This window comes from Mauremys reevesii, linkage group 18 (assembly GCF_016161935.1).
Source record: "Mauremys reevesii isolate NIE-2019 linkage group 18, ASM1616193v1, whole genome shotgun sequence".
In the NCBI taxonomy this organism is placed as follows: Eukaryota; Metazoa; Chordata; order Testudines; family Geoemydidae; genus Mauremys; species Mauremys reevesii.
The window spans coordinates 24703948-24730209 of NC_052640.1; the positions used below are offsets into that span (position 1 = coordinate 24703948).

Here is a 26262-nt window from a genome sequence, read left to right on the forward strand (position 1 = left end):
AAGGAAAACAGATTAATTAGTAAATTAATGTCATCACTGTTTATTTGTATTCCATTATTGTTCACACTGTGATATGCACATTCTAAACATGTGGGAAGACACAGTCCCTACCCTGAAGAGTTTACAGTTTAATGAGAGAAGTAATGTAAAAAGGATGTGGGAGAGGGATATAATCATATAACTTTTTTTTATAAATATCAGCTATCTTTGACTCTGACTTTCTATGAACTTAGTCATTATTCACTGACTAATTCTTATAAGCATTATGGTACAAGAGAGGCTTGAAGTAGAGAATGGTGGATCAGTTCAGGGAGTGTAGAAGCAAGTGCAAAGACTGTGTAGGAGAAGCAGTTAAATACAGAATCAAGACTGGCATTACTGATGGCAGGTGGATTGTGATATGTAGAGACCGAAGCAGGTAAATTGGAAGGGGCAGATTTGTGGAGAGCTTTGAAGGTAATGCTAAGAACTTGAATTTAATTTAATGTCTTAAGAATTTACTGAATTAACATTTAAATTGTAATAAGTAATTGATATTTTAATTATTTTGTAGATGCCTGATGGATAAAAACTTCATAAGAATTGGAAAATGGTTCATCAGGCCTTATGAGAAGGATGAGAAGCCTGTTAACAAAAGGTAAGGAAATGCCTTTTAGCAAGTACTATGAGGTCTCTGGAATAATGTCAATGTTATTGTTCAAGTTCTGATAGTGTGCTCGTTTTCTTTAGGTTGTGGTTCCTTCCCTCTGCTCTGCCTGCAATCTCTTTTTTTGGTAAAAGAAGCTTTTTTCTTTCAAGTAGCTGCAGTAATGCATGGCGATATTTCAGTAGATGTTGAGATCATGTTAGTTTTGCTAATTTGGGCTGGAAAGTGATGTTTATATAATCTTTCATTTCCACAGATTTTCCCTGGCTTTGAACTGTGTCTGTGTTTTGGTGCCTGTTATAAAGTAGATTTTAGATAGCCATGAACAGGTATTGTTTCCAAAGATTTACTCTAATCCCAAAATTACAGTGGTGTGAAATAAGGTATAGATTTTTAAGTGTATCTGCTTTGAAGAATTGTAGCTTTTGTAACTACTTCAAGATTTGATTTTCACGTGATTTACATGCACAAGCCACTTGGCAAGGCTTTACCAGACCTATAGGATTAATTTGTTGCACATGATATATTTGTTTTGTTAGTTTGTTTGAGGTATTTTACCCTCTTACACTATTGCTTTCCAACCAGTGATCTTTTACATTCTGATTACAGCATATTATTGCAGCTGGTTGTTTTTGCAAAGGACAGTGTGTTAACACGGTAGCCTAAAACAATAGTGTTTTGTACCATCTTGTAAGATTAGCACAATAATTAAAGATGTATTTATCTACTTTCCTAAATTGAAAACATTTTGTTCTGGCTTGTGAATTTCTCTCTGAACAGAGAGAAGCACAGTATTAGCATTATTTGTTATTTAGTGGATTAATGTATGAGCATTTCACCTCTGGAGAACCAAATTTAAAATTCTCACTTAGTGCACAAATGAAATGTACTTGACAGTCTCATGCTATTTCCTGGTGAGCATCGATCCACATCACTAAAGCATCTGGCACAGCTAGCAGTCTCTGATCAAAACTGAATCAGAATTAGAATGGAAAGTGTTTTAAATCAGGATTGAGGTGCACTGGCACTCTGAGTGGGGTGTCAGTAGCATGAAGCCTATTAACCCTTAATTACCTATATGCCAATGTTAGGAGTCTGGGTGACAAGAGGAATAGGAGGGTTCACTCATTTCTGAGCATGAATTTCAGTCTAGTTGGTATTACTGAAACCTGGTGGGATGATTCACAGGTAATGCCATTTTTGACATAGAGTGCCATTCCCCCTTCCCTTTTTCCCTACTCGATGCTTCCTAAACAGGTTATAACCATTTATTTTAACATTCCAATCAATGGTTATAACCTGTTTAAGAATAATTGAGTGGGGAAAAGGGAAGGGGAAAAGGGAAGGGAAGGGCACTCTATGTCAAAATGACATTATCTGTTTGTGAGTCACTGAGAACTTGGAGGAAAATGATCTTGAATGCTTATGGACCAATGTCCTAACTCATAAAGCACAATATGGAGTATTAGGTGGTGGCTGTTAGATACCAATAAATCACACTAGGGAACAGGATGGCTGCCTTCTTATGCACCTATCTATAATGTGTAGGAAAACAGAGCTGTGTGATTATGAGGGACATTAATTTGAGTGACATATGCTAGAAGTCTTATGGTGCCAACACTAAAAAAAACCTCATAAATATTGCATCACAGAACTAAAAATGTATGGTAGCTTAGAAACAAGTGATCATGACCACTTTCAGAAAGCTGAAAACAATTATGAGCCAAATCAGCTGGGATAAAGAATGTAATCATAAAATGTGAGTGATAAACAATTCCCAATTAAGTACACTTTATTATATGCCCTAAAAAGCCAAAATCAAGGAAGAAGGCTGTGTTGGTTAAAAGCTGATGTGATTTAACAAATGGAAGGAAGGGGAAGTTGATAGTGATGAATATAAAACAGACGCTAGGAAATGTAGAAAATTGATAAGGGAAGCATTGGGACACAAGGAAAAATCTATTGCCAGCAGAGTTAAGGACAATAAGAAGATTTTAAAGAATATTAGGAGTAAAAAGAATCTTAACAGTGGTATTGGTCCATTACTAGATGTAAACGGTAGAATTATCAATAATAATGCAGAAAAGGCACATACAGGCAAATAAATATTTTTGTTCTGTATTTGGGGGAAAAACAGATGATGTAGTCATATCATATGATAACACTCTTTCCATTCCAGTTCTGGGCACAGTAGAAAATCTGACTTATGAGGAAAGGTTAAAAAAACTGGAAATCTTTAGTTTTGAGAAAAGAGGACTTATGAGGATAACAGTCTTCAGATATGTTATGGGCTGTTATAAAGAGGACTGTGATCAATTGTTTAGATTAGGAGATTTAGGTTAGATATTAGGAAAAAGCTTTCTAACTCTAAGGGTAGATAAGTTTGGGAATAGGCTTCCAAAGGAGGTTGTGGAATCCCTGTTGTAGGTTTTTAAGAACCGTTAGAAGAAAACAACTGTCAGGGATGGTCGGGGTTTAAGTTTAGGTTTGTACAGGGAGGCTGGACTTGGTGGCTTCTTGAAGTCCTTTCCAGCCCTACATATATATGGTTCTATAAAAAAGCTAATGCTGTGCCAATATTTTAAAAGGGTAAATGGGATGACGTGGGTAATTATAGGCCTGTCAGTCTGACATCGATCCCGGGTAAGATAATGGAGTGGCTGATGTGGGACTCAATTAATAAAGAATTAAAGGACAGTAATATAATTAATGCCAATCAACGTGGGTTTCTGGAAATAGATCCTGTCAAACCAACTTGATATCTTTCTTGGTTGATAAAGGTAATAGTGTTGATTTAACATACCATATATACTCGATCATAAGCCAGTTCATTTATAAGATGACCCCCCCCCCCCCAAGATTGATAAGTAAAAATTGAAATTTTTTATGACCCGTTCATAAGCCGACCCTATAATTCAGGGGTCAGCAAACTTTGGCTCCTGGGCCATGAGGATAAGCCGCTGGTGGGCCGAGATGGTTTCTTTACCTCGAGAGTCTGCAGGCACGGAGGTAAACCTAAGTAAACAAAGTGTGCCAACTGCTTACCCTGATGGTTCGGGACAGCAACTGGTGGGGAAATTTTTTGGCGGAGAGAAGCTGGGGGTCAGGAGAGTAACCCCTGTGACTACCCTCCACATGACCCCACCCCTAGCCCGAGACCCCCGCACTCTCCCCATCCCATCCTTTCCCACCTTATCTGGGGAGGGCCAGGGGAGGATGTCTCTGGCATGGCTGGAGCTGCTCTGGCAGGCTGGGCAGCGCGTCCACAGCCTGCTCCAGCGGGCCAGACTGGGTGGTGCGGCCGCAGCATGCTCCAGCGAACTGGGCCGGGCGGCATGGCTGCAGTGTGCTCCGGCACCCGGGTGGCACAGCCACAGCCTGCTCTGGGGGGCGGGGCCGAGCGGCATGTGTGCAGCCTGCCAGCCCCGGAGATGCAACTACTTCAGAGGCTGGTGGGAGAGCAGTGTGGCCAGAAGCGGAGAGACTTGGGCCCTGCCTCTTCCCTTCTGGCTGTGCTGCTTCTCCTTCTTCCCTCTGTTGTGGGGAGGGTTTGTATCCCACCTCTCCCTCTCCATACCCGTTCATAAGCCAACCCCCTTCTCTGGTGCTTCCCTTTTTTACTTAAAAAAAAAAAAAATTGGCTTATGAATGAATAATGGTACTTAGCCTTCAGTAAGGCATTTGACTTGGTATCACATGACATTTTGATTAAAAAACTAGAATGGTATAAAATTAACATAGCACACATTAAATGGATTAAAAGCTGTCTAATTGATTGGTCTCAAAATTTAATTGTAAATGGGGAATCATTATTGAGGGATGTGTTTCTAGTGAGGCCCTGGAGGGATTGGTTCTTGCCCCTATACTATTTATTATTTTTCTGAATGACCTAGAAGAAAATATAAAATCATCACTGATAAAGTCTGCAGATAACACAAAAATTGAGGGGACTATTAAATAATGAAGAGGACAGGTCGTTAATTCAGAGTGATCTGGATCACTTAGTAAACTGTGCAAGCAAATAATATGCCTTTGAAAATGATTACATGTAAATATATATGTCTAGGAACAAATAATGTAGGCCAAGGGTCAGATTATCACTCCACAGTACTCTATAATCTGTCAGAGAAAGGTATATGGGAAACCAGTGACTGGAAGTTGAGGCTTGACAAATTCAGACTGTTTTAAACAGAGAGAGTAATTGATGATTGGAACAATTTACCAAGGGTTGTAGTGGATTCTCCATCACTGGCAATTTTTAAATCAAGACTGGATGTTTTTCTCAACGATACCCTAGGAATTATTTTGGGGAGGTTCTGTGGCCTGTATTATTGAGGAGGTCAGACTTGATGTTCACAATGGTTCTTTCTGGACTGGGAATCTATGAACTGATCCTATGGTTAGCTGTTGTCAGTACTGTTAGTCTTATACATGTATATAACATTTATGCACTATTACAGTAAGTAAATCAATGTGTGTATATGTATGTATTTACATACTATGCACACAGTTATACACGTACATATAGAAATATGCATACTTTCAAACTCTGGAGCATGTCACAGGAAAAATAATATGAACTGAAATTATATTGAATTATTATTTTTTATTATTTGTATAATGCCAACATTTTACTGACAACTTTATAGACAGGTGTGAAGATTAGGTCCCTGCCCAGAAGAAAAGAATGGTCATTATTGTGATAAATATTTGCCCATAAATATACAAGTAAGTTGTTACAATCGGTCTTTATGAATGTACAGGTATTTTTGGACAGTTGTTTTATGTCAGTATGCCACCTTAATTATACAGGGTCCCTGGCAGATTCTGGCCTTTCAGTACTGCATATATTATGTCTAGAAGACAAGAGTTTTCTACCTCCCGAGTAAATTAATTGATTGCCAATCAACTCAAGTGAAGTTAAGCATTTGGCTAGTGTGGATACTCCTGTTTGTTCCAGGCTACAAACTTTTTTAAAAAATTCTATCTTAGATAAATGAATGGAGTGCATCGGAGGGAGGGAGGGAGCCAACTGGCAGGGTCCAGTCATTTCAGCAGAGCAACACCATAGACCATGTCCTCACAAGGAAAAAGATGTGTTTTTAACATGTATTAGCTAGCATGTGTTGTCTACACTAGAATTTTAATAAATGTTAGTTAAGGCAAGTTGTAGTTTTAATGTGTGTTAGCGGGTCAATGTAGAGTTTAGGGCAGGGAGGAGCTAATGCATGTTAAAAACACACTTTTTTCCCTGTGAAGACAAGGCCATAGAATGCAGCCAGGGAGGAGATCAGCTGATGCAGGTGTAGCCCCAAGGAGAAAGGAGAAAGTACTCTGAGGGCTGCACATGCTTTTTCAGTTCTCTTTGGGGCAGAATCAGGGAAGTCCAAAGAGTCCTAGCAATGTTTAAGGTATGTCCACAATACAGTGACACAGTTTCATCATTGCAGCTGTGCCACTGTAGTGTAGATGCTTCCCACATCGACAGAAGGGATTTTTTCTACCTCCAAGAGTTGGCAGCTAGATTGATGGAAAAATTCTGTTGATCTAGCTGCAGCTAAAGCAGGAGTTAGGTCGACCTCCAAACGTTGCTAAGGATAAACTTTTTTTACTGCCCTGAGCAATGTAGTTAGGTTGACTTAAATGTTATGTGTAGAGCTCCACCTCTGGAATCAGCAGTAGGTAGGGGGGTGTGTGTGTGTGTGTGTGTGTGTATATGATGAGACAGCAGGTGTGTGTGTGTGTGTGAGTGAGAGCGCGCGAGGGTATGAGAATGTGGCTAGTGGGTGATTTCAAGGAGACAGTAAATGGGGGGCTGTGAATTTGTAATAAGGTGGGATTAAAAAGAGAGGAGATAGAGGCCTCTGACCTTGTGAATGGTGTGAAAGGGAAAGGATGGGGGGTTTGTGAACTGGTGAGGAGGGGTGAAAGGAAGTGCATGGGAGCTCGTGATCTGTTGAAGAAAATAAAAAGGAGAGCAAAGGACATCTATGACCTTGTGAGGGAGGGAAAAGGAGCAGATAAGCAAAGGGGAATTGTCTGCGTATTTTCAGGACGAGCCATGGGAACAGTGGAAGATGTTATAGCAGAGGACCTATTTGGGGCAGGGTGGAAAGCAGAATTTATTCAGGAGGAGGAAGTATCTCAAATTATTCAGCTGATTGACTGAATTTATTTGGGAGATCAGAAATTATCTTTTAGAGGTGTAAGGAATGTCAGAAATAATGTTCAGGTGCAGAGGGGTAGAGGATGGTTTCTTAATTGCTTATAACAGCACCCTCTCTTATTTTGGATACTTCCCAGCCACCACACATTAGAGTTTCAGAAATGCAGAATCTTTTGGTTCTCTAGGGCTACCATTATAATTAGTAGTAATATTAGTATTTATTGTAATAGATATATAGTATACATTTGTTAAATATTACTTACATTCTCATTTTTTATACACAGGAGCATGGGGGAAGGACGGGGCAGGCAGGGGTGGAGAGGAGACGGGGGAGACATCCATAGAGTTATATAGATAGATAGATAAAAATATTAACTTCAGACAAGCTTTGTTACAGAATCTGTTTCCTGGGTTAGTGTGAAAAAATGAGTCTGTTGCTTATCTTTATTCACCTCCTTCATAAAAGGGAACCTGGAAGAGTCTAAAGGTTTTTCTTTTTTATAAGACAGGCCTTGTCTGCATGGCAAAGTTTTATTGGTTATACCGGTATAACCTCCCATGTTAACACTCTTATTCTGCTATAAGAGTGGCCTTTTTCAGTGTAATTTAAGCCCCTTCCCAAGAGATATAAACAAAACAAAGCAGAAACAAACCCGCTCATCACCACTCTTTACACTGGAATAAGAGTATCTGAATAGGCGGTTATACCATTCTAACCACATAGGTTTAAGTTTGCACCATAGGTTATATTGAACACATTTTTTTGTGTGTAGACCAAGGCCTTATATCAGTTTAAATTCATACTTTTGATTTTACTGAAAAAACCTTCTCATGTGGACATGGCCTTAGCTAGACAAATGTTCTGTGTGCAAAAAGAACAGGAGTACTTGTGGCACCTTAAAGACTAACAAATTTATTTTAGCATGAGCTTTCGTGAGCTATAGCTCACTTCTTCCGATGCAGTCTGTTTTATGATTTGTCCTCCATATATTGGTCAGTTTAAACATTGGGGTTTTTTTTTAGTATTTGTTAGAATATATTTTTTATTTTGTACAATATTTTCAAAAGCACACACACACACACACACACACACACACACACACACACACACACACACACACACACACACACACACACACACACACACCCCCCCGAAAACAAGTTGTCATTTCCCTTCTCCCCCCAGTTTTAGCAAAGTATATGGAAAGAAATACTTTCAAAAGTATCCTAAAGGTGATGAATTTGGAATTGTAACAGTTTTGAATTGAGTTGTGCACACAGAATTTCATAAATAATAAAGTATTACTGTATGTGGAATTCAGTATAAATTTGCATATTACATAAACATTTTTCTCTGCCCTATTAGTTTCTATGTTTGAAAGTGTAAGTGTGCATATATTATCGCTTTGTTTATCTGTAATATGGCTTCTAGTGGAGCGTACTACCAAACCCATTGAAATTTTAATATTATCTGCAATAATATAATTTACATCCATAGAATGGGCTTAATTGCCCCGTTTTCTCAGAATCATCTCATTGGTCGTGGTTGTAATTCAGCAATCCTGTTTTGCCTTACCGTCCTGGTATAAAGCTAATCATTATAGGAAAATATTATGCTATCGGTGATGTCTTGTATCTAAGTAATATGGTGTGCATTATAGTGTACTGTTATGTGTACCCTTTTTTTCTGTTGTTAAATATTTAATTGAATTTATTTTCTAAATACTGGCAGCTTGATAGCTCTCCCCCAGCTTTTTTAGAAATTCTAGTGTTTTGAAAAATTATTTAAAATGTGATTTTAAAAAAAATCCTATTTTATAATATGTTAAATGTAATGACTGGTTTTAGTGCTGTAAAAAACATAGAGGCAGTTACAGTCCAGTTCCCAAGGAGTTTATAACTTCAGTTGAAAGAACAGTTCAGATATCTGACACATCAGATAACTAAGAGTTGGCCAAATATTTATCAAATATTAAAGAATCAATTGTCACTGCAAAGTTTTACTGTAGACAAGTAAAATGAAATATTTATTTTCTTGGCACTTTATAAATTTGGCAAATTATTGTACACACTAAGCAGCTATTTAAGTAGTTAAACTGTTTTGATGTTGCTTAAAAATACACAGACATCAGAAAACTCCTGAGTTGGTAGTTGTGGCTACAGTCCCCATAAAACACTTTATAAGGGGAACTGCCATTACCATTTGCAGTTAACTGTGGCAGCCTATGTGCCTTTAATAAAATATAGAAAAGACATCAAAACTGTTGAGGGCATATGGAATGTATCTTTATGAGATACCAATAGCTGAAAGCCCTTGCTGTCACATGGGTGTAATTCCTAAAGTTTTGTGTAAAAAAAAGGCAAAAATGGCTGAGAGTTTAAAAATTGGATGGTAACAAGACAGTGAATTCAAGTAATGATTGAAATGGGTAATAATCTAAACAAAAAAAGCCCTCAGCCATGTCCATAGCTGTTTCCACCACTTCATACTGACTCAACAAACATTTGAGATTCTAGAGTGATGATTGGGGTTATTGTGTGGGTAGTTGTTTTGATTTGTGTGTGGGTTGTGTTGTGCTGGGAGAGTTATATGGATTTGTGCTTTAGGCGAATGAGGGATGTGTGCTGTGCTGAGGGATTATATGTATTTGGGTTATTGGGTATTCTGTTTGTGCTGATTTGTGTTGGGGTGTTTTGTTGGGAGATTTATGTATTTGTTTAGATTTGTGTAGGTAGCAGTTGGGTGCACGTGTGTGGCATTTGGGCCAAGTAATCCACTATCAGTCCAAGTCTCCCTCGTACAACCAAGGAAATTGTTACATGCAAATTAGCTCTAGAGTAAGGAAGGTTATTGGTTGAGTTATCTTTCACATCACAATGATCTAGAACTCTTGGTATGGTGTAGATACTTATCTTACTGTACCTGTACCCTGCACGGATGTAAACCATAAATGGCTCAGAACTTAAATTGGGTAGTAATAGACTTCGTAACCTACTGATGATTGAACCTGGTGATATTCTGAACAAAAAGAGCCGAGCCATGCCTATAGCTAGCTGCTTCCATTGCTTCCCACTGACTCAGACATTTAGACTTCAGAGTGACACTCAGAGGATATGTCTACTCTGCAGTAAGACACCCTTGTTTGGCCTGTGCCAGCTGACTCAGGCTCGTGGGGCTTGGACTAAGGGGCTGTTTAATTGCTGTGTAGACACTTGGGCTGCAAAGTGGATGGGTCCCAGAGCTTGGACTGCAGCCCGACCATCTACACCGTAACTGAACAGCCCCATAGCCTGAGCCCCGTGAGCCTGAGTTAGCTGGCATGGGCCAGCTGCTGGTTTTTAATTGCAGTGTAGACATACCCAGAGTGACATATCTGGAATCTTATTACATATATTCTGTGTCTTAATTGTCTTAATATATATGCCTGCAGACATACCACATTTTGCTGTAATCCTGTGAGATTTCATCAAAGGGAGCTGAGCTGGGGCAGTACTTGGATAGGCCAGGTTTGGCTGTTGGTTATATGTATTGTTTTGCGAACATCAAAATAGGGGTTTTGACAAATGCCAAAATCATTAAGATTTCAAAAACCTTAAGAACCGCTTCTATTTGTGTATCTTTGGAAATTGTTCCTCCACCCCATGGTTTTTTGGGAACAATCATGAATAGGAATCCTCCAAGGAACATCTAGATGCTTACATAAGTGATGTCTATGATTCATGAGGTGTTACTTTTCCCAGTGTATCAGTATTGAATCTATTTCCCAACATAGTCCTGGAGGATACTTGGCCTCATTTTAGATGAGGTTGGGAACAGAGTTCCTGATTACTTATACTGTTAAAAATGCCTGGGCATTTTTTGGGAGGAAGAGTAGAAATGTAAATTCTGGTATGCTGGTTAAATTTCAAATTGGGTAGTTACATTTTGTTTACATAAACTACTCCTGCTGTTCTGGGTGAAAACTATATTCTTTATTTCCTGTCCTAAAACTATTATACTTTATTTCTGTAAGCTATTTAACTAGCTGACACTTTTCATCTCAGAGGTGACTGCATTTCAGTGATGAGTTAAGGTGGCTTATCGATTTCTTTCTACAATGTTTTACGTGTATGATTAATAATAATGAATGTAAACCTACCACTATGCACAAATTCCAAATCTTCATTATTACTTTTATTCAGTATGGATCAAGGCATACAACTCCTGGTCTTTAAGGACTGTCCCTTTACTTTAAATCCACTCTGTGTCTGTCCTCTATGTAGGTTTTTATCATTATTCACCATATTAACTGATCTCTTTCTATCTCACTCTGCCTTCCCTGCCGCCTAGAGATAAAGTTTTTTTTTATAGCCAGTTTTGCCAGTAATTTCTGTTGGTACAGGTATGTGTTGAGCTTAACCCTTCCATCTCAAAGTCTGACTTTACTGCAGAGTTAACTTGGGTTTTCTACTCTCCAATTAACTCTTCCTAGCTAAAGTGAGAGAGGCCACACTATGGAACATCACGAAAGCACCACAGAATTATTTTGTTAGCAGCACAGGGTGATTGTCTTAGCAACTGAGGAGTTGTGCTAACTTGAGCTGAGCCTATACTGGGTGGCAGCTCAGCCAACTCCAGTTAAAAGCATCACTGTGCTTGAGTTAAGGGAATCCAATTATAAACTCAACAAAATAGTTTGAAGGATTCTTTTCATCATTGATTAGGTACCACCACCGACCCCTTTTTCGGATGAGTTTATATGTACATTTGGCCTAAGATATTGGATCACTAGCAGCTTCCAACAAAGGTGGGCTGAGCTTTCCTTACAGAATTAAGTATTCTACCAAACATAAAAGGTTTGCTAGTCACTGTTGAGATTATTCCAGCTCCTTGAAATGTAAGGGCTCACTTCTTAGACCCAGTAACCTAAGTTTAAAAAAAAAACACAAAACCTTAAAATTTGACACTCCCATTGAAAAACACTCAGGATTTCTAGAGAATTGTTTAATTATGTGCAAATAATAAAGGTGAGATGCCCTGTGTGCAATATCTTACGGCGCGTGGCAAGAGGCCTATCCACACGATGTGTTATATTCTCCCTTTTCCCCTATCTCTGACCACCATCCTCCTCCTTCGAGAGATGTCCCTGTGGGTGCTCCACTCCAGGTCAAGGTGGAAAATCAGAGATTTTCGCAGCAGTGCCTGCATGGTGCCTGCCTTGCATGTCACCAGTGCTTCAGCAGCGCATGCGTGGCTCAGACTCCCCAGTTCCTTCTCTGCCATCCCCGACTTGAAACTGAGTCTAGCAGTCCCACTACGTTTTGCATCTTCATAGCCTTTTCCTTAGACAAAGTTGTAGCAGCTAGTTTTTTGCTTATTTAGATAAGTTTTCATTAGTACCTTACCTCTCTCGCCCCCAAATGTCTTTACCTCAGAGTTAGTGACCCTAAAAATGCCTGGTTCACCAGGTTTCAAGAGATGCACAATGTTCAGAGACGCCATCACCATCTCTGATGGTCATTCTCAGTGCATACACTGTTTGGGGGAATCCCACGTACCCTCAAAATGCATGCACTGTAATAAGTAAATAAATGCCGGTTTCTAGGGCTTTCCGGTTGGTAAAGTGCCGGATAACACAGCTTTTATTTTATATTGATTTCAGTTACAACACAAGTATCAGAGGGGTAGCCGTGTTAGTCTGGTTCTGTAGAAGCAGCAAAGAATCCTGTGGCACCTTATAGACTAACAGATGTTTTGCAGCATGAGCTTTCGTGGGTGAATACCCACTTCTTCGGATGCAAGCAGTCAACACAGAATACAAAGTGTACAGTACTCACTTTATATTATTATTTTTGGTTACAAATATTTACACTGTACAAAAGATAAACAAAAGAAATAGTATTTTTTCAGTTCACCACTTACAAGTACTGTAGTGCAATCTATTGTGAAAGTGCGACGTACAAACGTAGACTTATTTGTTTTTACATAACTGCACTCCAAAAGAATGTAAAACTTTAGAGCGGGGTAGGCAACCTATGGCACGCATGCCAAAGGCAGCACGCGAGCTGACTTTCAGTGCCACTCACACTGCCCGGGTCCTGCATTTTAATTTAATTTTAAATTAAACATTTTAAACATTTGAAAAACCTTATTTACTTTACATACAACAATAGTTTAGTTATGTATTTATAGACTTACAGAAAGAGACCTTCTAAAAACATTAATATGTATTACTGGTACACGAAACCTTAAATTAGAATGAATAAATGAAGACTCGGCACACCCCTTCTGAAAGGTTGCCGATCCCTGCTTTAGAGCCTACAAATCCACATTTGTAAGTTGTATATAACATTTTCACAATAAAGAGATTGCACTACAGTACTTGTATGAGGTGAATTGAAAAATACTTTTTATTTTCTTTTATCTTTTTTACAGTGCAAATATTTGTAATAAAAATAATATAGAGTGAGCACTGTACACTTCGTATTCGGTGTTGTAACTTAAATCAATATATTTGGAAAAAATATTATAAATTTAAGTTGGTATCCTATTAGTTTAACAATATGATTAAAACTACAATTAATCACAATTAATTTTTTTAATCGAGTTAATTTGTTTTGAGTTAATTGCTTGAGTTAACTGCGATTAATTGAGAGCTCTAATTTGTTCCTCTAAAAGGGAACAAAAGGGAGGGTGTGTAACACAGCCTGGTGGATACTTTATGGAAGAGGACCCAAGGTTAAGTATTTTATGGTTCAATTCTGGGCTGTCATAGAAGTATTGTCTGAGGTCAGAAGATAGTAGAGAAGACAGAGAAACTGAAAGAGATGGGGAAAAATCTGTAGAATAATTGGTTCTTCTGTTTGTCATTTATGAAGAAAGGAAGTATTTTATCAATTACAAATTCTGTACAGAGATGTAGAAGGCCATTCAGTGGATCACAATTTCTATTTCTTCATAGATAGTGGCCACCATTGAAAAGTCAGTGTTTATCAGATTATCACTCCACAGTACTTGAGATAGCAGTTACTTCCTAGTTCAAGTATAGGGAAATATTTTGATAGAGCTGGTAGCACAGGTTGGCAACTGTTGGCAAATATTGACTTTTTAAAAGTGACCAATGTGAAATGTGAGACAGGAGCTGCAAAAAACTGTTGACATTTCCTTGAACAAAAGGAGTGAACAAAAGTGATTAGCCACTTAAAATTGTAAGATCATTTAATTTTGAAAGTTCATTAAAAGTACAACTACACCTCTACTCTGATATAATGCAACCCGATATAACACAAATTTGGATATAACGCGGTAAAGCAACTCTCCCGGGGACGGGGGACTGCGTGCTCCGGCGGACCAAAGCAAGTTTGCTATAACACAGTTTTACCTATAACACGGCAAGATTTTTTGGCTCCTGAGGACAGCGTTATATTGGGGTAGAGGTGTATGTGAAAGAGCTAAATCTTCAGTATTACAGGAACGTGTTTTCTTGGACATGATCTGGATTTTTATGTTTGTCTAATGCAGGCCAATTATGGGAAAAAGGACTGGGAGAGAGAAAATTAATGTAACTTTAAAAACAGTCATTTTAAATCAGAAGAAATGCTTATTTTAATCCCTGCCATTCCTGGATGGTCAAAACAAATGTGACAGAAATATTGTGTAATACTGAGAAAGAATGAGAATGTTTAAATCGTGGATATTTTTCTTCACAAAATTATGGTTCTATATTTAGGGTTAGAAGGAGACTATGTTCCCAGCCATATGTTTTTTTAACTTTGAGGTTTGGGATTCTGAAAAGCCAGGTCCCTCTTGAGGCTTATTTTCAACAAATGTAGCAGCCACTCTGAATGGCTGCTACAGTACCCAGCATAGACTTACTCTGTGCTTTTAACTTGGCAAACTCTAATAGGCTAAAGGTGAAGGGCTTTTTTTAATCTTCCCTTTTTTACTACCCTTTAGATAGCTCTCTGGGAATTAATTATTAAACTTTCCTATTTACTTTGATCTTCTAAATATTCAGAACTACTAACCAGCATAATGCCGTAGTAATAATTTGAATCCATGCTCTGCTCCATGACCTTATTATTGCAAGGTGTCTGAGGGGACCCCAAATTGAAGTCTCTGCACAGTTGTACGTCTGTGTGCACCAAGTAGCAGAATCAGAATCTGTACAGTTATAAGTTCAAATGTCTGTTCTCCCCCAACAAACTATACATGGAAAGAGAACTAGAATATGTAACATGCTGTTTAATCAAGTTGTTCTATTTACTGTGATCTTGTGTCTTTTTGTAATTCTAGATGGCTTAGAAAACTGTGAGACAGTAGGAAAACATAAAGAAAAAATAAAAACCAAATTGGTTTTATAATATCTAATGCATGCTGTTAAGGTTTGTGTTTTTTATTTAAAATGTTTTTTTTTTAATTACTGTCAGCATGATTAATTTAACTTGGAATTTGAACATTGGCATGTAGTTAAAATACCAATTTTTCATGTAAAGTCACACTTTCAAATAGTTTAGTCCCAAGATTTGGCCTTCCTTAAAACTCATTTTGAACTGAAAGGGAACATGCTTTGGATAATACATATTATTTATTGAACTATAAAGTTTATGTTGAGAGCAATAATCTACAGTTCCATTAGAAATACAGAAAAAAATGTGTTTGCTAAATAGACAAAGACAAAATTGACAACAGAAAGAAGTTATTATTTGCAGACATTGAGTATTATAAATAGTGGTAACAGTTAACTGAAACCTATTTTATTTGAATAGTGTATTTTAAAAAAATAATTTAGACTAGCAGTTTTATCCAAATGTATGTTGTCTTAATTTTAAAAAATCCTGTAAACAGAATCCTACTTTTAAATTGTCAATTTCAATCACGAAGCTATCAGTGTTGTATGTCTTCTGCTCTTCCTTGTGTCCCCAGATAGCTAAAGGTTTATATTTATTCAGGCCTCAGCAGTTCTGCTATTGCAGTGCTTATTCTGTATATAGTTTGCTTTGCTTGAAAGCCTACACTCTACCCAAGAGAATACAGTTTGTTCCCTGCACTATTGGATCTTGAATTGCAACTCTTGTAGCAGAAGCAGAAGCAACACATTTTGTGATCTTAACATGTCACATTGAAAGAGGAAGGACTTTCCGATTGGTTGCACATAATAGGCAGGGAAGCCTGCAGGGAAGTGTTTCAAGCCCTGCTGAGCAGATTCATTCCTCTGGAATATTGGATAATGTGGCTAGAAGAATGCAGTCAGCATTCATATTTTGACATAAGAAATAAAATAAAATATAAGTGACATCAGAGTTTGACATCAGCAAAAGCAGATGTTGTAGATATTGACATATTTACTGTGGTGAAAGGAAGTTCTCTTCAGATTATTTGGAAATACTCTTTATAGCTTAGTGGGTATTTTCCCCCACAATCTTTTAAGAATTTCAGATCCAGCCAATCAATTATCTTTGGTTGCTCTGTTCACATTAAGTTTCAGGAATCTCTGTATAGAACTCCAGTTGAAGTAGATAGCATTTTGGGACAAAACATCATGATGGAATATGGATGTAAATATTTAAATTTGTAATATGAATATATATTTTTTTCTGATTAAAATGGTTGATTAAATCAAAAAAGAATTGCTTTCTGAAAAGTATATCTTTTATTGTTAGTTAAATGAAAAACTATTGTTTCAAAAATATAAATGTAGCAGAGAGACCCTATTATAGTACTTCCATTTATTTAAAAAACAAAAAGAAAAAAGAAAAGCCCAATTCAGATAAAACAGAAATGAAGGTTATAGGATGGGCACAAAACCCACTGTTTCTTACTCAATTTAGTGATCTTGGGCATACTTTTGGGTCCTTGCTGCCGTTAGAGATTGCAGCAGCAATGACCAGGACACTTCCCCCTCTTCCTCCATTGGCTAATGGATATGAGATTTTGGATGTGAACCTTGCTAATATAATTTGTGCATTTGTAACTTTGATATTAGACTATTGCAATACATTCTGCATGATGCTACATCTCAAACTTGGAAGCTGGTGACTTAATTGTTAAGTGGAATTTCTTTTTTGCATCATGATGTGTGATGGTTACCTGTAGATTTCTGAGAGGAGTTTAAGGTGCCATTTTGACCTACAAAGTCCAAAATGGCTTTAGGGTGTGGCTCTTTGAGAGAGTGCCTTTTTTCTCTGTGCCATGCTGTTGCATTGGAAGTCAGTGGAGGTATTCAAGTTTAATGGAGTTAGTTTAATAGAAAAGGAGCCCCTGACAGATTGTTTTACATGAGGCGCCTTGTTCTGAAATGGTCTAAATCCATCTATAGGGAATTCTGTAAATCCCATCTCCTTTCTACGCTTTTGTAGAGGCAAGGGGGAACTGAAAGTTGGGGTGGATGTATTTTGAGCTGCGATCACTGTCTGGAATGGACTGTCATTTTCACACATTTCTGTTTGAGGGAAGTGACTGCTTTTACTCTTGTTGGTTTGCATTTTTAACGTGTGTCAGAAGTTCTATGGTGTTTAGATAGGCACCTTTTTATATTTCCCACAAATCTAAATAAACATGATAAATGTCTTTTGATTTTTTTGGATTGTTTTTAAGTAGTCTCTAATAATTGTGTGTTTTTATTTGGTGACACCAGTAATGATTGTACGTAGAAAATACACAGCCATTTACAACCTGAGGGATGTTTACCTGTAGGCATAGACCATAGTATGCATAGACCATAAACATAAGTATTAAAATTATTGTAAAAATATCAACATTTTAATAAATGAAACAGTTTAAAATATAAAAGAATGATCTCAAAACTTACCTATTTAAATAGCAACTCGTTTAGAAGAAGACATTGTTATAAATTTCTATAGCTATTCTATGGATCCATAGTTGTTTTTATTTCAATCTGTTGCTTCACTAATTTTTTTCTTTTACATGATTTTTCTTTACATGGTTATCTCAACCTGAATGTCCATGTTTTAAATGGTTTCTTGATACAAACATGTCAAACATCTGAACTTAAATAATTATATATGAAGGTTGGGTTAACCAGGATTTGGCGACCTATTAGTGAAATCCCAGTCATGTTTAAGCTCCTTTTCTCATTACACACTCATTATTGGCACAGCATATAAGGATAAGCTAAGTCCCCCAATGTACAATTAATTAGATTTGTCAGGACTCCCAGTTGCACATCCTGCCAAACGTAGCGTTATCACTTACTGTATCATTAACTCATTGACTTAAGGGTGTTTGCAAATGTTTAGAAGTCCTTGAAGTTTTGAACACTTGAAGACTGATGACACTATTATTGTGTGACAACTTTCACCAAGCATCAGAAGGCAACAACTACATTCATTTAAATCTGAAAATACTAATAAATAGATATTACATAAACTTACCCTCTAGGAACAATATTTGTTAGTCCCACAACCTACTTTCTGATTATTGAGATAGATATATAACATAATTTTATTCCCTTTCTGGTTTGGCAGGGTTTTGTTGTTAAACGTGAAACTAAGTAATTGGCAAAACATGAGTTAAAAGTAGTGTCAGTAGATTCTTGAGTATTCCCTGCCAAATCTTGTAGTTTAACAACCAAGTTTTCCTAGTTATAACAATTATTTTCTCTCCCCTTTTCTTCTGTGAAAGATCCACACAACTAACAGAAGAAATCGACTGACTATACAGAGGAAACACACATTAAAATAGAATATACACAAAATTGCTATCGAATATACAAAGTATACAAAGTGAAAAAAAAAACAAAAAATACTTGTTCTTCTGAGAGTGGTGTCTCTATGGGTGCTGCACTCAGGTGTGCTAGTGCCCCTTGCGCCTTTGACTGGAGATTTCACATAGCAGTGCCCGTTTGGCCTGCGCATGCTTCCTACTCAGTCCCATGCATCACACCATGGTTATGTAGTGCTGTGTGGTGAACCCATCAGTTCCTTCTTTACTGCAAAGCTCTATAGAAGATAACTGCAAAGTAGAGGGAAAGGAGGACAGGTAGTGGAGCACCCATAGGGGGACACATCCCAAAGAACCACAGGTTACTGCACAGGGTGAGTAACCTCTTTTTCTCTAATCACATCCAGAACAAATAAATTTAGGTATTATATGCAGCAGTAAGTTTAAATGGAGAGAGAGAGATATGTGATTTTTAAGTTGATGTCTCTGTAAATGACTTCTCATTAACTATTGTAAAGTGACTTTCAGTTTTTAAAACTTTCATGTTTTTAAAACAATCATATAAAATTAATAACGTATAAAAACAAATAGAGTTAATCAAGATGTTAGGCAAGCTAAATTAATTTGTGGAGGGAGAAAACTAATTAAAGAAAAATCTGTTATAAAATCTAGAAACATATTTCACATAGTGTAACATTTTAGAGAAAGCAGTGAGGGGTATATATGTTTGGATACTAAGAAATTTACAAGTGCTCACAAAATGAGGCGACACAATGGTATTAAATCGTAGTATACATTGTGTGGATTGTAACTTCTCAAAGGTCTGCGATGAGTAACGGTGATCGTCTTTTTGGGCTTTGCACCATACGGACACTGGAGAGTTGAACCTTATTTTTTTTAATTTTTTTTTTAAAAAGCTGTCTTGACTGAAAAGTAAATCAATGTGTTACTGCCTGCAATCTTGGAAAAAAAACACTTACCTGAGACATACTAGTACAGGAAAGTCTGTATTTCTGTTTAGGTCCAGTAAATAATAAAGACAACTGTATGTTGTTGTTATTCAGACTGCAAAAACCCCAGTACATGAATAAATTACTGTGATTGGACAGGTATATGTGCATATTTATTTGTTTTTCCTAAAGTTAATCAAGTATTTTAGGAAAAATAGTCAAAACGGCCACACTCTGAGATCACCAAAAATTTTGTTGTGAGAATCCCTGGCATAGAATCTGTCTGCTGATGCAGAGTAATTACTGTGTGGCTACATATTGAAATACAGCCATGCAAAATAAACACTGTTGGCCTCAATTTATTTGGTAAGTGGATAAAGCCAAATCAGTTTAAAGCATGACTGTAGTCATTGTTCTAACTTTGGAAATAATTCTATGCTAAGTTTAAGTTCAATAAACAAAACAATGCCTTCCTCTCTCTCCCCCACTCCTTTACACTTAGGGATGAATTCTCCTCACCTGTGAAAATGAACTTACATGACACAAAATTCTCATAGGAATGTTTAGCATATCTGGCATGTAAATACCTTGCAACACCGGCTACAAAAGTGCCATGCGAATGCCTGTTCTCACTTTCTGGTGACACTGTAAATAGTAAGCAGGCAGGAGTATCTCCCATAAAGGTAAACAAACTTGTTTGTCTTAGCAATTGGCTGAACAGGAAGTAGGACTGAGTGGACTTGTAGGCTCTTAAGTTTTGGTTTGTTTTTGAGTAGAGTTATGTAACAAAAAAAAGTACATTTGTAAGTTGCGCTTTCATGATAAAGAGATTGCACTATGGTATTTATCTGAGGTGAATTGAAAAATACTATTTATTTTGTGTATCATTTTTAGAGTGCAAATATTTGTAATAAAAATAATAATATCAAGTGAACACTGAAACTTTGCATTCTGTGCTGTAATAGAAATCAATATATTTGAAAATGTAGAAAAACATCCAAAATATTTAATAAATTTCAATTGGTATTGTTTACAGTGCAATTAATCGTGATTTTTTAAAATCACGATTAATTGGTTTGAGTTAATAGCGTGAGTTAATGGTGATTAATCGACAGCCCTAGTACAAACACGTGAACCATTTTCTTAGCTCCCCATCTGTGTTCTCTTTCCTCCCTTACCTCCTGTCCCCATGCCACCCTTCCCCCGCCCAGCTTCTGTGAATACGAGGGCTGGGGAGCCGTATTCGGGTAAGAAAATTTCTGTCTCATGCTCCTATGAGAAGGAAGTCTACAAGGGTTGAGCTTGGCTCAGTAGTTGCACACACAAGTTTACAAGAGTTCCCTCTACCACCGAAGATTGATATTGTACCACCACGTATGTACTATACTACAATTCAAAGGAGGGAGAGGGGGTGTAAGGGAGAGGGGAGATATATATATATAAAATTGCATTAGATCCAAAATCTTCTGTTAAGTATTGCACTGGCTCCTTTAATTAAAGGATTTTGCAGTATACGATTCTGTAGAAAAGGTCTCTATCTCCATTGCAGACGCTTGCAAGAAACTGCAAGCAGACTTGCTGACAACAATTTAGCCATGAGAAAAATATGCTTATCTCCATGGTGGAACTAAAGGTACTACACTGTGGAGGAAAAATCCAGTGCTTTATTCCTTTTTTAATCCAAGATTTTCCTTTTCCTTAAACTCAGCAGTTAATACATCTAGGAAAGAGAAACTTAAATGTAGGTAAAAATCATTGTTTTTATTTTAATTCCTTATCAAGTTGCGTTCATTAGCAAAGGCAATGATTTATAAATAACAATTTAATCATTTAAATTCCTCACCGGCAATATTTTTTTTTAAAACAAATGTTTCCTTGTAAAGGGATGTTAACTATAATTCATTTAGATTGTTATGAACTAGCAATGTTTGTCAGTAAAATTTTCAACACTCTTTTCAGTGTTTAAAGGAAGAAGCAGTCATCAGCTGAAAATTTAATATCGCACTATGGTGGAAAATAAAAAAAACAAATCTGCACTTTAGTTCCTCATGAATTCTAAGATAAAAGTACACTGTTCAGGGTGTGTTCTTAATAAATTTTTTCATTGCTTTGCTTTGTTCTTAATGTCAGTTGTTAAGAGCTTATATAACCAGAACATTGACTGTTAGTTTTGGGGTGAGATTTACTTTGTAGCGTTGAGGGAGAATCAGAGTTTTGAGTGTAGGTTGACAGTATGATTTAAAAGCACACTAACATTCCCTTTTTCTCTGTTCCATTCCTAGAGCAGGAATATATAAATCAAGTGCCTTTTGAAAGCAAAATCTGCTGCTGAGATTTATATTTTGTAACCCGTTGGGTACTGTAGCTTGCAACTAAAGAAGTGAATTTGGCTATCTGTATATTTTAATGAGTTGTATTTTCCTGGCATTGCTAGAAAAGAGAATTGTTTGTTATAATAACTGTTCATTGTATAAACAAATTATTCATTTTGTCTTTCAAGGGATTTATTCTTTACTGTTTTTGTTATGATGTCTCCTTTGTTTTGTGAATAGTAGTTTGATAATTAAATACTTTGGCTGCAGTGAAGTCAATGGCAAAACTTCCACTGACTTCAGTGTGTTTAGGATTTTAACCTTCATACTTCCAAGTTAAGAGCTTGATTCTGGAACCCTTACACATCTGTGTAGTTATTATTCGAGTTTTAACTAATGCATTTTAAATTCAATTTGGCTTAAATTTCTATTTAGACAAGCCACTAGTCTGTCTTAATAAACAATCGATTTACTGAATATTAGTGTGGCTTTATTTAAACTTTTGTTTTAATTTAGTCTGTGAATGTAAATTTTTATCGTCATTCGTGCTGCAAAATTCACTTCCCTCCTATATAGAACAAATATATTCAGCTTTTAACTAAATATGAAACCCTTTGGCTGACCTTTAAAACTGAGAAACCTATTCTTCTTTCCCCTTTGGTATCATGCTACTATCTGATATGAAAAAAAGAAGGGAAACAAAATGAAATACTTGCCAAACTATCAGAGTAATTAATAATGAGGATAAACTGTCTAACAAAGAATGATGAGAATGGAGCTAAACTTAATCTTTTGTACAGTCTCCTTTTTCCTTTCATCATCTCCTCATCTTGAGCTAAGACTCAAAAACATTCTAAAGGGTAGATCAGGTCAGTGTTTGAAAAGTAGGAAACTACCTACACAGTAGAATTTAAGATTTAATTTAAAAAGAGAGGTTTCTAGCCCTTAAGGTTTTGAAAATGAACTTTGAAATGTCAATCAGTACAGTCCTGTACTCCTGAGCCTGCAAGACATAGCTTTTGTGAGAAGCAGCAGCAGGATAAAATTAGCAGGACAAGAATAATGAGAGAAATCTCCTCACTTCCAAAAGCAGAAAGTTAGAGGATTTTTGGATTTATCAGATCAGACTTACTATCCAGAATCTGACATGAAAGTTGAACAGACCTAAGCAAAGCCCAGGTGTTGCACCCTGCATTTTCCCAGTGGTTGAAGGGCTGGACTTTCCCCTTGGCTATTGTTTTTGAGCCTTTCCACCCAACCAGCTTTCAGTATCAGCTTTCAGCTAGTAGGTTTAGTGCTTTGGCTAGTAGATAGTCAGAACCTCTGCTGTTTTCATACCCATTATGACACAGTTTCAGACTTTCTGAAAAACTGTTTTATTCTTGTATATAGTTAGCATTTTATTTTTTTTGTAGTAGTAGTTTTTAGTATTAATAGTTTTCTTAGGATTTAAGGATTTTGGGACGCTGCTTTAGTGTTTTCCCAGCTAACCCCCTCCCTCACACCCATACCTGGGTACTGGATTATGCTGAAGATGCCGGGATTCAAGATTTGCGCTTCCTGCCCTCTCTTGTTTTCATCAGCGACGAGCACCAGCGCTGCCTTTACTGCTTGGGGGAAGCCCACGTCACACCCAGGTGCAATATTTGCATCTCCTTTCCTGCCCGCACTTCTGCGGCCCTGGGGTAAGTCGCACCCTCTCCTCCAGAAGTCACGGAGTTCCCGGAAAGTCATGAAATCTGTGATTTCCGTGACCTCCATGATAGACTTGTAGCTTTAGCTATTAGTGCTTTCCACCCCCCAATCCTTTATGGAGGAGTATTCAGTTTTCACTCACTCATTGACAGTGCGATTCTGGAAGGGCTTCAGACTGATGTATTCTCCTGTTCAACCCATCACTCCCCAGTGGGACCAACAGCTTTGTCCTCATGACATTGATGAAGTCACCTTTTGAACCCCTGGCTCCCTGCTCTCTTACCTTTCTTCCATGAAGATCACTTTTCTGATAGCTATTACCTCTGTGAAAAGGGTGGGCAAATTGGGGACCATGATGACAGACTCCCCTTTCACCACATTCCATAAGGACAAAGTTTCCCTGCATTTGCATCCCAAGTTTCTGCTGAAAGTGGTTTCCTGCTTTCACCTCAACCACCCCATACACTTACCTGCCTTTCTTCTGAAGCTGCACGCCTCAGAGCAGGAATGCGCCTTCGTTCCCTCAATGTCTGTAGGCCCCTGGCTTTTTACCTGCAGAGGACAAAGTCATTCAGGTAGTCTCCTAGGCTATTTATCGCTATAGGAGAAAGAATTAAAGGGCAGGCCATCGCCACTCAGATGATTTTTAAGTGGGTTTTGGGGTGCATTACACTCTGTTATCAATTATTGGGACTGTCTCCTCCCCTGGGGATATGAGCCCATTTGACAATTGTGCAAGCATTAACTACAGCTGTGCTTCATAATGTACTGCTCATAGACACATGGAGGGCGGCCATGTGGAGTTTGGTACACACTGTCTCTTCCCATTATGCCCTGGTGCAAGACTCTGTGATGGATGCCTCATTCCATGCAGCTGTCCTCTGTTCCACAGTTCCATCATCTTCCTCGCACCTTCCTCCTGACTAGTATAGCTTGTCAATCACCCTCAGTGGAATACAAAAAGGGACCATCACTCGAAGAAGAAGAAGAGGTTACTTACCTGTAACTGGCAGTTCTTCGAGATGTGTGGTCCCTGTCTGTATTCCAGTCCCGTTCCCCTTCCCCTCTCCTGCGTATCTGATTGATTTGTGGTGGAGAGGGAACTGGGGACGTGATCAGTCTGCCCCACACTTTATCACCTCAGTCGAAACCATGTGGATCAAGAGTGCATGCACAGACCAATGGACACTATTACTTTTAAAAGCTCCAGCTCCGGGCACATGTTCACAACCCTGAGTGGAATACAGATAGGGGCCACACCTCTCGATGAACCTCCGGTTACAGGTAAGTAACCCCTTTTGTGTACTTTTTCCTAAGTACTATATTATATAATAAGTCCAAAGAATCTTCACATTGTATTTTTGAGGCTGCTGTTGAAAATGCTCTAGCTAAACTTACTTGTATGTTTACTGCTGAAATATGCAGAAGCAGAGTTGTATTTTCACTGCATATATTAGTTTTGTTTACCGGTGATCAAATTCTGACAAATTAAATATGCACACAACAATTTTTTGTAGAAAACTAATACATATGTGTATAGTCCATATGACTTAAGGGGTTTGGTGGAGTAACTTTTTTACAGGAGCTCAGTAGAATTAAAAGAAGTGAGTTCACCTTGTAGGGTTGGAAAAAACCCATGAAGGGCTGATAGATTTTTAAGTGGCTCAAATAGTGAATATGTTTTTCCATCTGTTTATATACGTGAGAATAAATACCTTTGGAAAAAAAATAAAACTGTTAAATGTACCTTAAGCATGGCAGGGCAGTTTTTTCAAATGTAGGTACCTAAAGTTAAATGCCTAAATCCATCCGTCACCTAAGGAAGTAACCTGATTTTTAGCAGTACAGAACACCCTCAACTGCCATTTAAACTATTATTTTTACTGATGTTATTCTTTTTCTATCCACTTTGCTTCTAAAACCACTTTGCCTAAGGTAATATAGTGTAGAGGCCTCATGGTAACATAACAATTAGTACTGATTGCCTCTGTGTGTGTGTGTTTGCTTTTAAAAAGGTAAACCAGTTTTTGCTATAAACTATAGTGTCACAGTTGAATTTCTGATAGCTCATGCTGGCTAGGGCTAGAAACCGAAAGCTTTATGTCATTGGATAGTTGAGACTCCATCTCTCCAATTACCAATACCAATCAATCTACCAATACCAATCTCCTAGAACTGGAAGGGACCTTGAAAGGTCATCAAGTCCAGCCCCCTGCCTTCACTAGCAGGACCAATTTTTGCCCCAGATTCCTAAGTGCCCCCCTCAAGGATTGAACTCACAACCCTGGGTTTAGCAGGCCAATGCTCAAACCACTGAGCTATCCCTTATTATTACAGTAATATATAGCAGTTATATAGTGTATTTCATGTCCAAAGCACTTTATAGCTATTATTTAATTAACCCTTACCATGCCCATATGAGTTTGGTATGTGATTTGCACACGTCCAGTGTTATAAAGAATTCACTTGGGATCTTAAAACCAAAAATTCTTGCAAAAGCATGGAATCAAGAATTAAGTCTGTGTACAGAGTTGACCACAGGGGATAAAGATAAAGCTTTCTTGCTATCTCATTGGGGGAGAAGGATGAGAAATGAATAAGACGCTGTTGCCAGGAATAATGCCCGACTCTGGAACAGTTGATAAGTGGTTGATGAGTACTATGATCCTCCACAGAATGAGACTGTAGAGAGTGTTTTGTTTTGTTTTTGTTTTTTTTAATCTGGAACTAAGAAGTAGAAAGAAGGGGATAGATACATTATGGATCAAAGAACTTTTTGGCATCCATGTGTAATTTAGGAGACATAACAGATTCCCTAATTAGAAACAAAA

The 26262-nt window shown here is 37.6% G+C and overlaps 1 protein-coding gene across 2 annotated transcripts in view; it reads left to right on the forward strand.

Moving 5' to 3' along the window:
* The window catches only part of MED13L (mediator complex subunit 13L), a 364465-nt gene that overhangs the window by 193026 nt on the left and 145177 nt on the right, over positions 1 to 26262 (forward strand). For both annotated transcript variants that reach the window (XM_039504873.1, XM_039504874.1), the window contains exon 4: positions 554 to 637. In XM_039504873.1, coding sequence (XP_039360807.1) covers positions 554 to 637 — 84 coding nt within the window. The remainder of the gene's footprint in view (positions 1 to 553; positions 638 to 26262) is intronic.